This window comes from Rhinopithecus roxellana, chromosome 19 (genome assembly GCF_007565055.1).
Source record: "Rhinopithecus roxellana isolate Shanxi Qingling chromosome 19, ASM756505v1, whole genome shotgun sequence".
In the NCBI taxonomy this organism is placed as follows: domain Eukaryota; kingdom Metazoa; phylum Chordata; class Mammalia; order Primates; family Cercopithecidae; genus Rhinopithecus; species Rhinopithecus roxellana.
In genome coordinates this window covers 5,840,488-5,853,272 of record NC_044567.1, presented here as the reverse complement: position 1 = coordinate 5,853,272, position 12,785 = coordinate 5,840,488, and the positions used below count along the sequence as shown (strand labels likewise).

The window sequence follows — 12,785 nt, the reverse complement described above, 5'->3', positions numbered from 1 at the left end:
CAGTGGCACAATCATAGCTAACTGCAGCCTTGACCCCCTGGGCTCTAGGGATCCTCGAACTCCTGGGCTCTAGCAATCCTCCCACTTTGGCCTCCTGAGTAGCTGGGACTAAAGACATTAGTCACCACGGCAGGTCCCAAGTTTTAATTTTTTATTATTTGTTTTTTGAGTTTTGCTCGTCACCCAGGTTAGAGTGCAATGGCACGATCTCAGCTCACTGCAACCTCCGCCTCCTGGGTTCCAGCAATTTTCCTGTCTCAGCCTTCCAAGTAGCTGGGATTGTAGGTGCCCGCCACCATGCCCAGCTAATTTTTGTATTTTTTAGTAGAGACGGGGTTTCACCATGTTGGCCAGGCTGGTCCTGAACGCCTGACCTCAGGTAATCCACCCACCTCAGCCTCCCAAAGCGCTGGGATTACAGGTATGAGACACCCCACCCGGCTTATTTGTCTTTTATTTTAAAAATTTTTAAGAGGCGGGCTCTTGCTTTGTCGTCCAGGCTGGAAAGTGGTGGCATGATCAGAGGTTACTGCTGCCTTGAATTCCTGGGTTCAAGTGATGCTCCTCTCCTCAGCTTCCCAAGTAGCTGGGACTCAAGATGCATGTCATAATGCCCAGCTATTTTTTTTTTTTTTTATTTTTTCGGTAGAGACAAAGTCTCACTAGGTTGCCCAGGCTGGGAAACACTTGTCTTTTTAGGGGCAGAAAAAAAAAGAATGATGGTGGGACAAAAAGGTATAAATGAAGTAAAGAGTCTCAGTGTGGAAAACCTTTAGGCATCAACAAGTAAAGGATGCTTCCTGGTTAACCCCTTTACCTGTTATATGTCTCTAGGGTCCCACCATCATTGAACCAATTATTATAAATCAGAAGTAGGGCTGGGCCTGATGGCTCATGCCTGTACTTCCGACACTTTGGGAAGCCAATGCAGGCGGATTGCTTGAGTTCAGAAGTTCAGGATCAGCATCGGCAACATGGTGAGATCCCGTCTCTATAAAAAATACAAAAATTAGCTGGGCATTGGTGGTGTGCACCTGTCGTCCCAGCTACTCAGGAGGCTGAGGCAAGAGGATGGCTAGAGCCCAGGAGTTCCAGGCTTCAGTGAGCTATGACTGTGCCACTGTACTCCAGCCTGGGTGACAGAGCAAGACTTTGTCTCATAGAAATAGTAAAATTAGAAATAACTCTATCAGAAGCAGAACTTAAAACTTTCAAAAGATAAACTTCAACTTTGGTCTAGAAAGCCAATATAAACAGGGTCTCACTATGGTGTGAATGGGAGGGGAGTACAGTCTCCTCTTCTTTACTTTTTCCTGTGCTCTTCTCCTCTTACCACCAACCCCAGTCAATTAGAGCCGTGGCCTCTGATAAAAGCAGCTGATGGGCCAGGCGCGGTAGCTCACACCTGTAATCCCAGCACTTTGGGAGGTCGAGACAGGTGGATCACGAGGTCAGGAGTTGGAGACCAGCCTGGCCAAAATAGTGAAACTCCGTCTCTACTAAAAATATAAAAATCAGCTGGGTGTGGTGGTGCATGCTTGTAAATAAATAAATAAAATACAAAATAAAATAAAAACAACTGCAAGTCATTGTAGAAGTAAAAAATAAAAAACACAAGGCTGGGCATGGTGGCTCACACCTGTAATCCCAGCACTTTGGGAGGCTGACGTGGGCAGACTGCTTGAGGCCAGGAGTTCAACACAAGCTTGGCCAACATGGCGAAACCCCATCTCTACTACAAATACAAAAATCAGCCAGGCGTTGTGGTGTGTGCCTGTAATCCCAGCTACTTTAGGAAGGCTGAGGCACTACAATCGCTCGAACCTGGGAGGCAGAGGTTGCACTGAGCTGAGATCACACCACTGCACTCCAGCCTGGGTGACAGAATGAGAGTCTGCCTCCAAAAAAAAAAAAAAAGACAAGACCTACAAATCAGCTCCTGCTAATGAGGTCTATTTCTTTTTTTTTTTTTTTGAGACGGAGTCTTGCTCTGTCGCCCAGGCTGGAGTGCAGTGGCCAGATCTCAGCTCACTGCAAGCTCCGCCTCCTGGGTTCACACCATTCTCCTGCCTCAGCCACCCAAGTAGCTGGGATTACAGGCGCCCGCCACCTCGCCCGGCTAGTTTTTTTGTATTTTTAGTAGAGACGGGGTTTCACCGTGTTAGCCAGGATGGTCTCGATCTCCTGACCTCGTGATCCGCCCGTCTCGGCCTCCCAAAGTGCTGGGATTACAGGCTTGAGCCACCGTGCCCGGCCATGAGGTCTATTTCAATTAGAATCTCCTCCTGAAATGACTGTTTGGAGAAAGGATGGATTAGGAAATAATTTTAGTTAACTTTTGAAGACAGACTCGGTGGTTCACGCCTGTGATCCCACCACTTTGTGACGCTGAGGCAGGCTGATCACCTAAGGTCAGGAGTTTGAGACTAGCCCGGCCAACATGGTGAAACGCCATTTCTACTAAAAATACAAAAATTAGCCAGGCGTGGTGGTGTGTGCTTGTAGTCCTAGCTACTCGGGAGGCTGTGGCAGAACTGCTTGACCCCGGGAAGTGGAGCCAAGATCAAGCCACTGGACTCCAGTCTGAGCGATGGAGTGAGACTCTGTCTCAAAAAAAAATTTTTTTTTCATTTTTGAAAGGTATTTTGTTATCCTTTGTTCAGGTCTACAGAGAAATAATCAAAGTTGGTGTCATCTGTAGTAGTTTAAAAATAAATTAAGCTGGCCAGGCATGGTAGCTCACACCTGTAATCCCAGCACTTTTGGAGGCCGAGGCGAGTGGATCACCTGAGGTCAGGAAGTCGAGACCAGCCTGGCCAACATGGTGAAACCCCTTCTCTACTACAAATACAAAAAATTAGTCAGGCATGGTGGTGTGTGCCTGTAATCCCAGCTACTCGGGCGGCTGAGGCAGAAGAATCACTTGAACCTGGGAGGCAGAGGTTGCTATGAGCCAAGATTGCACCATTACACTCCAGCCTGGGTAATAAGAAAAAACTCTGTCTTAATTAATTAATTAATTAAGCTGTTCTAATCACCTATCTGGAATCATTTTCTTTTGGGACTATCACTGTAACTTTTTCCCGTGCTCATAATTCAGGAAGGCACATCGGAATAGTGGGAGAACTTGGGCTCCAATGTAAGTCTGGGGTCCTATCTTGAACTGTGTCCTTGTGAAAGTTAATTAACCTCTCTGAGGCAACATTATTTCACTTGAAAATGGGAATAACAATATTTAACCTCACATAGTATGAAGGTTAAACAAGAAATTACATAAAAAAAACTCAGTAGTGTCCAGCACAGAGCATGCTCTTGAAAAAATGTGAGTTTTCTCCACCTTCTCATTGGCACTGTTAACTCAAAAAGTCTTGCCCAGTACTCCTAATGACTCCTTTGGCTCTGCAGGCAACAGTCCTTCATATCTCCAGAAGAACAGCTGGCTGAACAGTAGTCCCTATAGAGCAACTTCAGGGGATGCTGAGGATACAGGCACACAGAACCCACTAGATGCCACAACCCCCAAAGCAGGCTCAGAATTAATTTCCAATTGAGTCCACTGACTTCCATGTTGTAAAGGAATCCAAGTCACATACTTATTGTAACTGTCACAAATAAAAAATTTCATTATTATTATTTTTTGGGGAGCAGGGAGGACGGAGTTTAGCTTGTCGCCCAGGCTGGAGTGCAATGGCGTGATCTCAGCTCACTGCAACCTCTGCCTCCAGGGTTCAAGCGACCACGCCCAGCTAATTTATTATTTTTAGTAGAGACAGGTTTTCACCATGTTCGCCAGGCTGGTCTCAAACTTCTGACCAGTTAATTTTTAGTAGAGACGGGGTTTTACCAGGTTGGCCAGGCTGGTCTCAAACTGCTGACCTCAGGTGATCCACCTGCCTGCCTCAGCCTCCCAAAGCGCTGGGATTACAGGCATGAGCCACCATAGCCGGCAAAAAATTTCATTACTAAAAAACACGTCAACTGCCTTTTTTTTTCTATAGCAACAACTGTAGTACATGGGGCTGTGCTAGGTCCAAAACAAAACAAAACAAAACAAAACAAAACAAAACAAAAAACCTCCCAAGCAGATCTCTTAAAACACTATTCTGGCCGGACATGGTGGCTCACGTCTATAATCCCAGCACTTTGGGAGGCCGAGGCAGGCGGATCATCAGGATAGGAGTTTCAGACCAACCTGGCCAAAATGGTGAAACCCCGTCTCTACTAAAAATACAAAAATTAGCCAGGTGTGGTGGTGCATACCTGTACTCCCAGCGATTTGGGAGGCTGAGACAGAATGGCTTGAACCTGGGAGGTGGAGGTTGCAGTGAGCCGAGATTGCACCACTGCACTCCAGCCTAGGTGACAGAGCAAGACTCTGTCTCAGAAAAAACAAACAAACAAACAAAAAACAAAACAAAACAAAATAACCAACCAACCAACCAACCAACCAACCAAAAACACTAGTCTACTCCCCAGAGCCAGGCTCATCTGGACTTACCTGTTCAAAGCCAGGCTCATTGTGATAGGGGTTCTCAGTCATCAGGGACTGGATAGAGATGAGCACGGAGGAGATGCTCTGGGCTGGACTCCAGGCAGGTCCAGTCCATGTACTGTAAACACATCAGAAGGAACGGAGGGTGAGGCAGAGAAAGAAGAGGGAACAAGTACCCTGGGGCCCGACAACACCACCATAAGTGACTCACCATAAGTTTCTCTTTCACTATTAATATTCTGGAATTTCCCAGCCTCTGTCTCATGCTCATGTTCTGATTTCAGCAGAAATCAGTCAATTGCCTAATCCTCATATCAAGGGGGGCAAAAGAATAGGTAAAAGCAAGCTATGTAACTTCGAAGGGATTTTCTTTGTACTAGAAACAGTTATGACAATCAAAACAAAAGAAATTAGGTAAGCAATTAGCTCCAAAAGTTGTCTAAATGTTAATCTCTGTGGATCTCAAAGAGCTCGTTTATGGGTGGTGATGGAGTTAGTGAGGGGGGAAGAGAAGTTGAACATAGAGGCAAACAGGTGACTGAAGTCATCTGGTTAGAGGCCATGTGGTGGGGCTATTGGGGATCCAGTTTCGTATCAAACCCCCAAGGACTGTCAAATTCTCTTAAGACTACATAATTCTACCAAAGGACAGGAAGAGTGTGCTTCCAGACAGTGGAAGGTGTGAAAATAATATATGGAAAACATCAAATACCAAAATTGCTCCTCTCTTTCTTAAACCTAACCAAGTATTAGGGGGAGTGGGCAGCTTGGATGTTAATGACATTTATTTTTAGCTCAATTAATTGAAGAGATGGCACTGGAGCTGGAAGCCAAACACAACCTAAGCCAGGACTGGCTTGTTCAAGTTGATTGCCCACTTCCCTTTCCCTGCGGTACCTGAGGAAAGCCCAAGTGAGTAATGCCTAATGGTAACTTCACTGGGGGCTGCTCTTAAGTCCTCTCCCTTTTCAGCTTTGCTTCCCCAGAAACTCTAGACCTACCCCTCTCTGAAGCTTTACAACAGTGTCAACTCTCATTAAATTTATTTAGTCAGTGAGTCAGCCCAACATTGTTTTCTAGGTAGAGAGGGGAAAAAAGAAACAAGGCTGATAAAGCTACTACAATCAACTAGGAACACCTAAGAATTTTCTTTTCTTTCTTTTTGGAGACAAAGTCTCCCTCTGTCACCCAGGCTGGAGTGCAGCGGCGTGATCTTGGCTCACTGCAACCTCTGCCTCCCAGGTTCAAGCAATTCTCATGCCTCAGCCTCCAGAGTAGCTGGGACTAGAGGCACGCGCCACCATGCCTGGCTAATTTTTGTATTTTTAGTAGAGACAGGGTTTCGCCAGGCCAGGCTGGTCTCAAACTCCTGACCTCAGGTGATCCACCCGCCTCGGCCTCCCAAAGTGCTAGGATTACAGGTGTGAGCCACCACACCCGGCTGAATTTTCTACTCTGTGATTCTTTACAGCAAATTTTCAATTTCAGGACAGCTTTTCCTTGTCTACCTAACACACTTCTACTACTTTTACCCCACTGTCCTGTCGTTGGTATCTCAAAAGAGTTTTATATTGACCCAATGAGGGAGAGCCTACTCTGAGACATGCTTTCATGAACAAACTTCATACAGAAGCAATGACTAAATTTCTTTACCATCATGGGTTTTAGCCTACCAGCAAAGACAATTAATTAAGTACCCTTTAAAGTACTTCTTTAAGGACAGCCTCCTTTAAAGAACTTCTTCACTGCCAAAATCACAGCAGAACATATCCCCGGATCTGAGCAAGTTCTAGAAAAATGAATCATGTCTCTAAGTTTATTTCAAATGCTGCCCTTCCCTCACACAAACCTGGAAACATGTTGGATAGCAGGAAAACAGAATCATCAGTTTGGGGGTACTTTCTCAACTTCAACCTGCACGTGTTCTCTGCCCCAGAGAAGTTCAGACCACTATAAAAAGACCAATCCAAAATATGCTAGAAGACATGTCCACACTGAGTTTTCAGACCCCAAAGGCAACTAAAATGGGAACTCTATGAAGCAAAACCTCAGAAGCATCCAGAAAGAAGATGCACTAGAAACTCATTTCATATATAATATGATTTCCACTGGGAGGCCGAGGTAGGTGGATCACGAGGTCAGGAGATCGAGACCATCCTGGCTAACACAGTGAAACCCCATCTCTACTAAAAATACAAAAAATTAGCCAGGCATGGTGGCAGGCACCTGTAGTCCCAGCTACTGGGGAGGCTGAGGCAGGAGAATAGCAGGAACCCGGGAGGCAGAGCTTGCAGTGAGCCAAGATTGTGCCACTGAACTCCAGCCTGGGGGACAGAGCGAGACTCCGTCTCAAAAAAAAAAAAAAAAAAAAAAACAGAAAGATTTCCAATCTCAGACATTTGTCATTGTTAAAATACTATAATCAGGTCAAGCATGGAGGCTCATGCCTATAACCCCAGTGCTTTGGGAGCTACAACAGGAGGACTGCTTGAGGACAAGAATTCAAGACCAGCCTGGGCAACATAGTGAGACGCCCGCCTCTACCAAAAAAAAAAAAAAAAAAAAAACAAAGAAACAAAAGAAAACGAAATCGTAATGATCACCACCACCACCACCACCGCCGCCGCCGCCACTGTCTTCAAAGCAACTTATCGTGAGACTCAAATTAAGACACCCCAAATCTTGAATGGCATAGACCTGCAGCCTTTCTCAACCTGTTCAGGAGAGAAAATAAGGCCTTAATACCCCAGGAGAGTGGTTCTGAAACTGGAGTATGCAGCACAATCATCTGGAGAGCTTGTAAAAAAACAGATTACTGGGCCGGGCGTGGTGGCTCACACCTGTAACCCCAGCACTTTGGGAGGCCGAAGTGAGTCGATGATGAGGTCAGGAGATCGAGACCATCCTGGCCAACATGGTGAAACTCCGTCTCTACTAAAAATACAAAAATTAGCTGGGTGTGGTGGCGCACACCTGCAGTCCCAGCTGCTCGGGAGACCAAGGCAGGAGAATCGCTTGAATCTGGGAGGCAGAGGTTGCAGTGAGCCGAGATCGCACCACTTGCACCCCAGTCTGGCAACAGAGCAAGACTCCGCCTCAAAACAAACAAACAAAAAACAACAACCAAAAAAACCAGATTTTTGGCCCCAACCCCAGAATTTCTTTTGCAGGTCTCATGTAGGGTCCCAGAAAGTGCTCGGCTACAAGTTCCCAGATGCTCGGGGCCACTCTCTTGGAGAACCACTTCTCAAAGGTTTCCACTGTAATAAATTAACTTCTCCCCTCTGCATCTAGAATGATACTAGTCACATACCATCCTGAGGAGATTTGAGAAGAGTCACTCAATCATTTTCTGTATTCTGTAGTTCAGATGAGGGACTCTGGTTGATAAAGGCTGACCTAGAGTAATTATCTGCTAACAACCGACTTGGCTACTTAAAAGTCTCCTCTTACCCTAGAATACTCAAGCAGACTTTCCCATTGCGGTAGAAGTTGGGGTTAAACCTCACTGTGTTATTGCCCGTTGTCATCAGTTTGACCCGAGGTGGGTGGATGGGATAGTCGGGCGGACACCGAAACACGAACAGGAAGAAACCCCCTTCATAAGGAGTGTCAAATGGGCCTGTGATCAATGCATGAATCTGCAAAATAAAACCCCATCTCAAAATTGTGAGGTGACGACCCACCCCAACCCCTCCTAGCTACCCTCCACCTACTACCCATACCAGAAGCAGAGCCCACAATCTGGTACACATGTTCTACATCCTCACCATGCAGAAGGAACATCTTGTATTCACTCATACTAATATGTAGGTTTGAAATTTTAAGAAATCTCATTACAGTGGAATGACATCTTACTCAGGGGTTACTTCTAAAGTTAGAGCCCAAGGCAAAAACTGAACCTAGTCAAAATCACTCAAGTATCCCTTAAAACTCTCTTAAAGCATGTTTTTTTTGTGTGTGTGTGCAGACCTCCCTGATCAGTGTTACATATAATGGATAAAACACCACTGTGCAAAAATATAATATGCTTATCTATAAAATATAATCCTAGCATTTTTAATTTTAAGAAATCAACACACATTTTGACTGAATATATGTTTGGATTTGCCCAGGCCAAACATACATATGATGCAACCCCAACCTACATTTATGTGGCACGAAGGGAAAGTATGATGAAAGGAGACGAGGAAAGGGATTGGAGGCCACAGCCCTATGCCACTAACAGAGCAGAGTTAGGGGGTGTGATGGATGCCTAGGATATCTGCTTGCTTCCTCTGCAGAGGATCAAATCTATTGTGGAGGATGTGGCTCAGGCAGCACAAGACTCAGGGTCCACTCAGAGCCATTAGACCATCCCCAGAACTTTCCCCCAATACTGTTGGTTTTAAAAAAACAACAAATCAGCTGCCCTGAAAATGACACAATTCTTTCCCCCCTCAAACCATAATTCTATAACAGGATTTCCCTCCCTGAAGGGAGGAAAACCTGAACTGATTCAGTCATATTTCTTCTTCTACAAAGGCTCCTAAGCATTCAGGTCTGCTAAGAATTTGAATAGCAAAAGGAAAAGGATGTGGCAATCCAATGCCTAAGTCTATAGTTCCCACCTTGCCCTCCTGGCAAGACCCTAGGTCATATTCTGGTTCTCAGTCACTTGGAATAGTAAACTCAACTGGTCTCAACATGGCATCAACTCTGGGACCCCAGGTACTAGGCTGTTAACACTGGTACTTGACTGAGGACAAGATGTCCCAGGAAAAACATTTCCAATCACATAAAAAGAAAAAAATAAGTATCAAGGGAAATCTATTTAAAACAACAAAAAAAGATACACCAACAATACAAAATCTGAATTTTTACTGTAAGAAATTTACCGTAAGAAAATTATGTGTTTTAGTTAAACGGCATTAGGTTTAGGAAATCTGGTTTCTTTCAACATCAGTTTAAGTGCAACTGCACTTCTGTGGGTAGAGCACTCAGTGACAGAAAAGCCTAGGTATCTATGCTAGAGAAATGTGACATTATGTACTAAGTTTTCTCTCTGTGTGGAGGACAAGAGAGGTATAGTCTTTGGGGTGGAAGGGATATTCAAACGCAACCAGTAAGGACAGGATCCTGAACAAAGTCCTTTAACCACAAACACTTCAGTCAAGCTTGCCCTATCTCAACCTTCCCTACATCTGATTTATAGTACCATAGTTAATGTCAAGAGTAATGGGAGGGGGGAAGAGCTGGGTAGTACAATGGATAGGGTGACCATATAATTTATTATCCAAACAGGAGCACTTTTGAGAGTGAAAGAGAGCCCGATAGTCAAGCTGCGACAACAGACATGAACTGGGATTTTCCAAGCCAATCAGTACCTATGGGTACACTAATAACAGACACCTCTTCAAAGCGCTGCTCCACCTCACTATGTGACCTTGGACAAGCCATTTACTCTCCTGGGGTCTTGATTTCTTCATCTGTGTAATCAGAGAGGTGAGCTGAACGATCTCTTTTAGGCTTTTCCAATCTTATGGCCCCCGATTTCCCAAAAACCCCCAAACTCCCATCAAGTTACATACCTTAGTCATGTCAACAGTATCAGGTACAACGAACATTCCTGGAGGAGGCTCCTTATAAATGGACATGATATCCCTGTATAACACCAAGAGGAGGTGGGGGAAGGAGTGAGGAAGGTGGGGAAAGGGGGAATCCCTTGAGCGGGACAGTTGTTATCACCTCAATGAGGCCAGGGTTTGAGAAAGTGGTGCTTGGTACCGTAAGTGTTTGTACTGTCTTGTTGGCTGAGAAATCCCAGCTGAGTACTTCTCAGGCAGGCAGAGAGCAATTATCAAAAGGACATTGTTTCCTCAGGGGGAGGGGAGGGAGAGGGGAAAAAAAAATCAGAGATCCCAATGGCATCAAATGTCAGCCTGGAAAAGCCACTTTCCACTTACTCTCACTTCCTCCCACATGGCAATTCATTCACTCCCCACCTCCATGATTCTCAGGTACTACAGCTGAATGCTAAATGAAGATTTTTTAGTAACTGGAAAGGCATCATCAACTCCACTAAAAAACTAATTCTATTAACTATACAGTGGACTCTTGTTGGTAAGGGGATTGTATGAAGCAAGCCAGCCAGCAGGGAGTAAGACTATCATGGTGGTCTTCCTGCCCAGGGGACTAAGGGTAGAGATCTCTTCAGGCTGGGGAGGCACCCTCAGAAAGCACTGGGAATCTCCCATCTGGAAGATGACATGTGGACTTCTATAGGAGATGAGAAGATTTCTGAGTCATATCTCACCAACTGGAATGATCAGTCGAGAGTAAGGGGCTAAAGAAAAAATTCTAGGTGGGGAAAAGTCTAGGGACTTGCTAGGGTGTGTAGGGACATAAAAAGGGCAAATAGCCGACAGAGCAGAGAAAAGAAGTATTGGCCAAACTCAAAGGTATGTCAGCTAATTGGATGACTGAAATAGCTGAAGGAGGAAAAGAGTTGAGTGCTGAGTTTCAGTAAGAGGTGGCAACCCCTCCAGAGTTCACCACCTGTGTCAGGCACTGCCAGGTACTTTACACACATTGTATTAATTTTTATTACAACCTTGAAAAGTAGACACAGTGACATGTGAAAGGACGTGGGACATGGGGAATAACACCTAAATGAAGATGCCTATGATGGGGGCATGGGGAGAAGTCAAACATGTTTCAGGATTAATAGCAGCTAAAGAGTACTGCCCTTTTCTTATGCGATAGGTACTATTCTACGTGCTTTTGGAAAACATTATCCACTAAATGATAGGATCTAAAATCAGTCACCCAAGAAATAAGCACAGAAAGGACTTAGGCCTTTGTTCCTATATTTGAATTGAGTATATTTGCTTCATAAAAGTAAAACAGATGATCCAGGAAGGGTGGGGAGTGGGGGGAGGGAAAATACAAGAAAGAAGCTCCTGAGTGGGATATTACAATCCAGAGTGGCACTGGGGAAGTGGGGGGAGGTAGCCTGTGTTTCTGGAAGAGGCGTAAGAGTGGACAGCTTTGGGACAGTGGAAAAGGGGTTTAAGGCAAGATTCGGGTGAGGGAGGCGATCTAGACCTGGGGAAAGGACTGTGTGGAGGGAATCTGAGGAAAACGGAGGATAAAAACAAAGGCTGGCTCGAGTCAGAGGCAGGGCAAAGGAAGATAAGTTCGTCTGTGTTAGAAACGGGGCTCCAGAGAAGACAGGGGACCGATGGGTGGGGCCTGCGGGCAGCATCTAGCAAGGTTGGGGTGGGGAAGGGGAAATAGGGGCGGCGCCGAAGGCGGGAGGGGGTGTTACTGAAGCGCGAAAGGGTCGGGTTTCCACCCGGAGGTGGGAGGGGTGGGGGAAGGTGGCCGGAATGAAGACGGACGGCTTACGGGAGGTTGTCGAGGGGCGGGGTCGGATCTGGGCACACGAGGCGGGGGTTGGTGCTTGTGGGGCTGGGGGTGGGGGGAGAAGGGACTTGGATCCCGACGCCCGGAGCTGGCAAGATTTGGGTCGTGGAGGTGGGCCGCCGCCAGGGCAGCGCAGCGGGTTGGGGGTGAGTTGTAGTGGGAAAGGGTGGGGGGCGGGGAAGGTCGAGCCCCGGAGCTCGGGGCTGGGGGAGGAAAAACCCCGGCTCACCGCTTGATCCGGAGTAGACACTGCGGCGCGGTGCGCTCGCCGTCCCAGTCGGAGCTGAGCGTGGGGTCCCAGTGGCTAAGCAGCGCGGCCCCGTGGGCAGCGGCCGAGGGCGGGAGCCCGGGCAGCGGAGCCAGGCCGCTCCCCGGGCTCCCGGCCCCGCCCGCTGCCGCTGCCGCCGCCCACACATCCGGCAGGAAAGGCGGCCCAAACCCGCCGCCGCTGCCGCTAACGCCAACAACACCAGCAACGCCGCTCGCCCCGGGGCCCGCCGCCCCGGCGCCCGCCGTCGCCGCCTCCTCAGTCGGACTCTCCGCCATCGCTGCTTCGCTTCCGGGACTACTCGGCAGCACGTCCGCCGACCAGAGCGGCCGCTGCTACCGCCAGCTCCCGCACCACCGAGAACCGGGCCAGAGTGTCCCCACCCTCTGCTTCCACAGCCCAGACGGTGCTGGCTCCGCCCACCCCCGCCCCAACCAGCGAGAGGCGCTTTGCAAGAGCGTCCACCTACGGTCCTCCAGGACGGGAGGGGTGGGAACTAGCAGGCCGCGAGGGTTTTGGGCTGGTGAGGGTCCTGCGCTGTGCGGAAGGAGCGGGAGAGCCCAATTCAAGTGTTGAAAGGGGAGAAGAGAGGGGGGAGTTGGGGAGGAAGGGCCATAT

At 47.3% G+C, this 12,785-nt stretch overlaps 1 protein-coding gene across 1 annotated transcript in view; it reads right to left on the bottom strand.

Annotated features, from left to right (window-relative positions):
- UBE2Z (ubiquitin conjugating enzyme E2 Z) overlaps positions 1-12,785 on the bottom strand; it is a 20,042-nt gene extending 7,257 nt beyond the window's left edge. Inside the window, exons 1-4 of the mRNA XM_030922652.1 lie at positions 12,129-12,785; positions 10,063-10,135; positions 7,946-8,133; positions 4,499-4,610 (exon numbers count right to left, since the gene is read on the bottom strand). Coding sequence (XP_030778512.1) covers positions 4,499-4,610; positions 7,946-8,133; positions 10,063-10,135; positions 12,129-12,445 — 690 coding nt within the window. The 5' untranslated portion in view covers positions 12,446-12,785. The remainder of the gene's footprint in view (positions 1-4,498; positions 4,611-7,945; positions 8,134-10,062; positions 10,136-12,128) is intronic.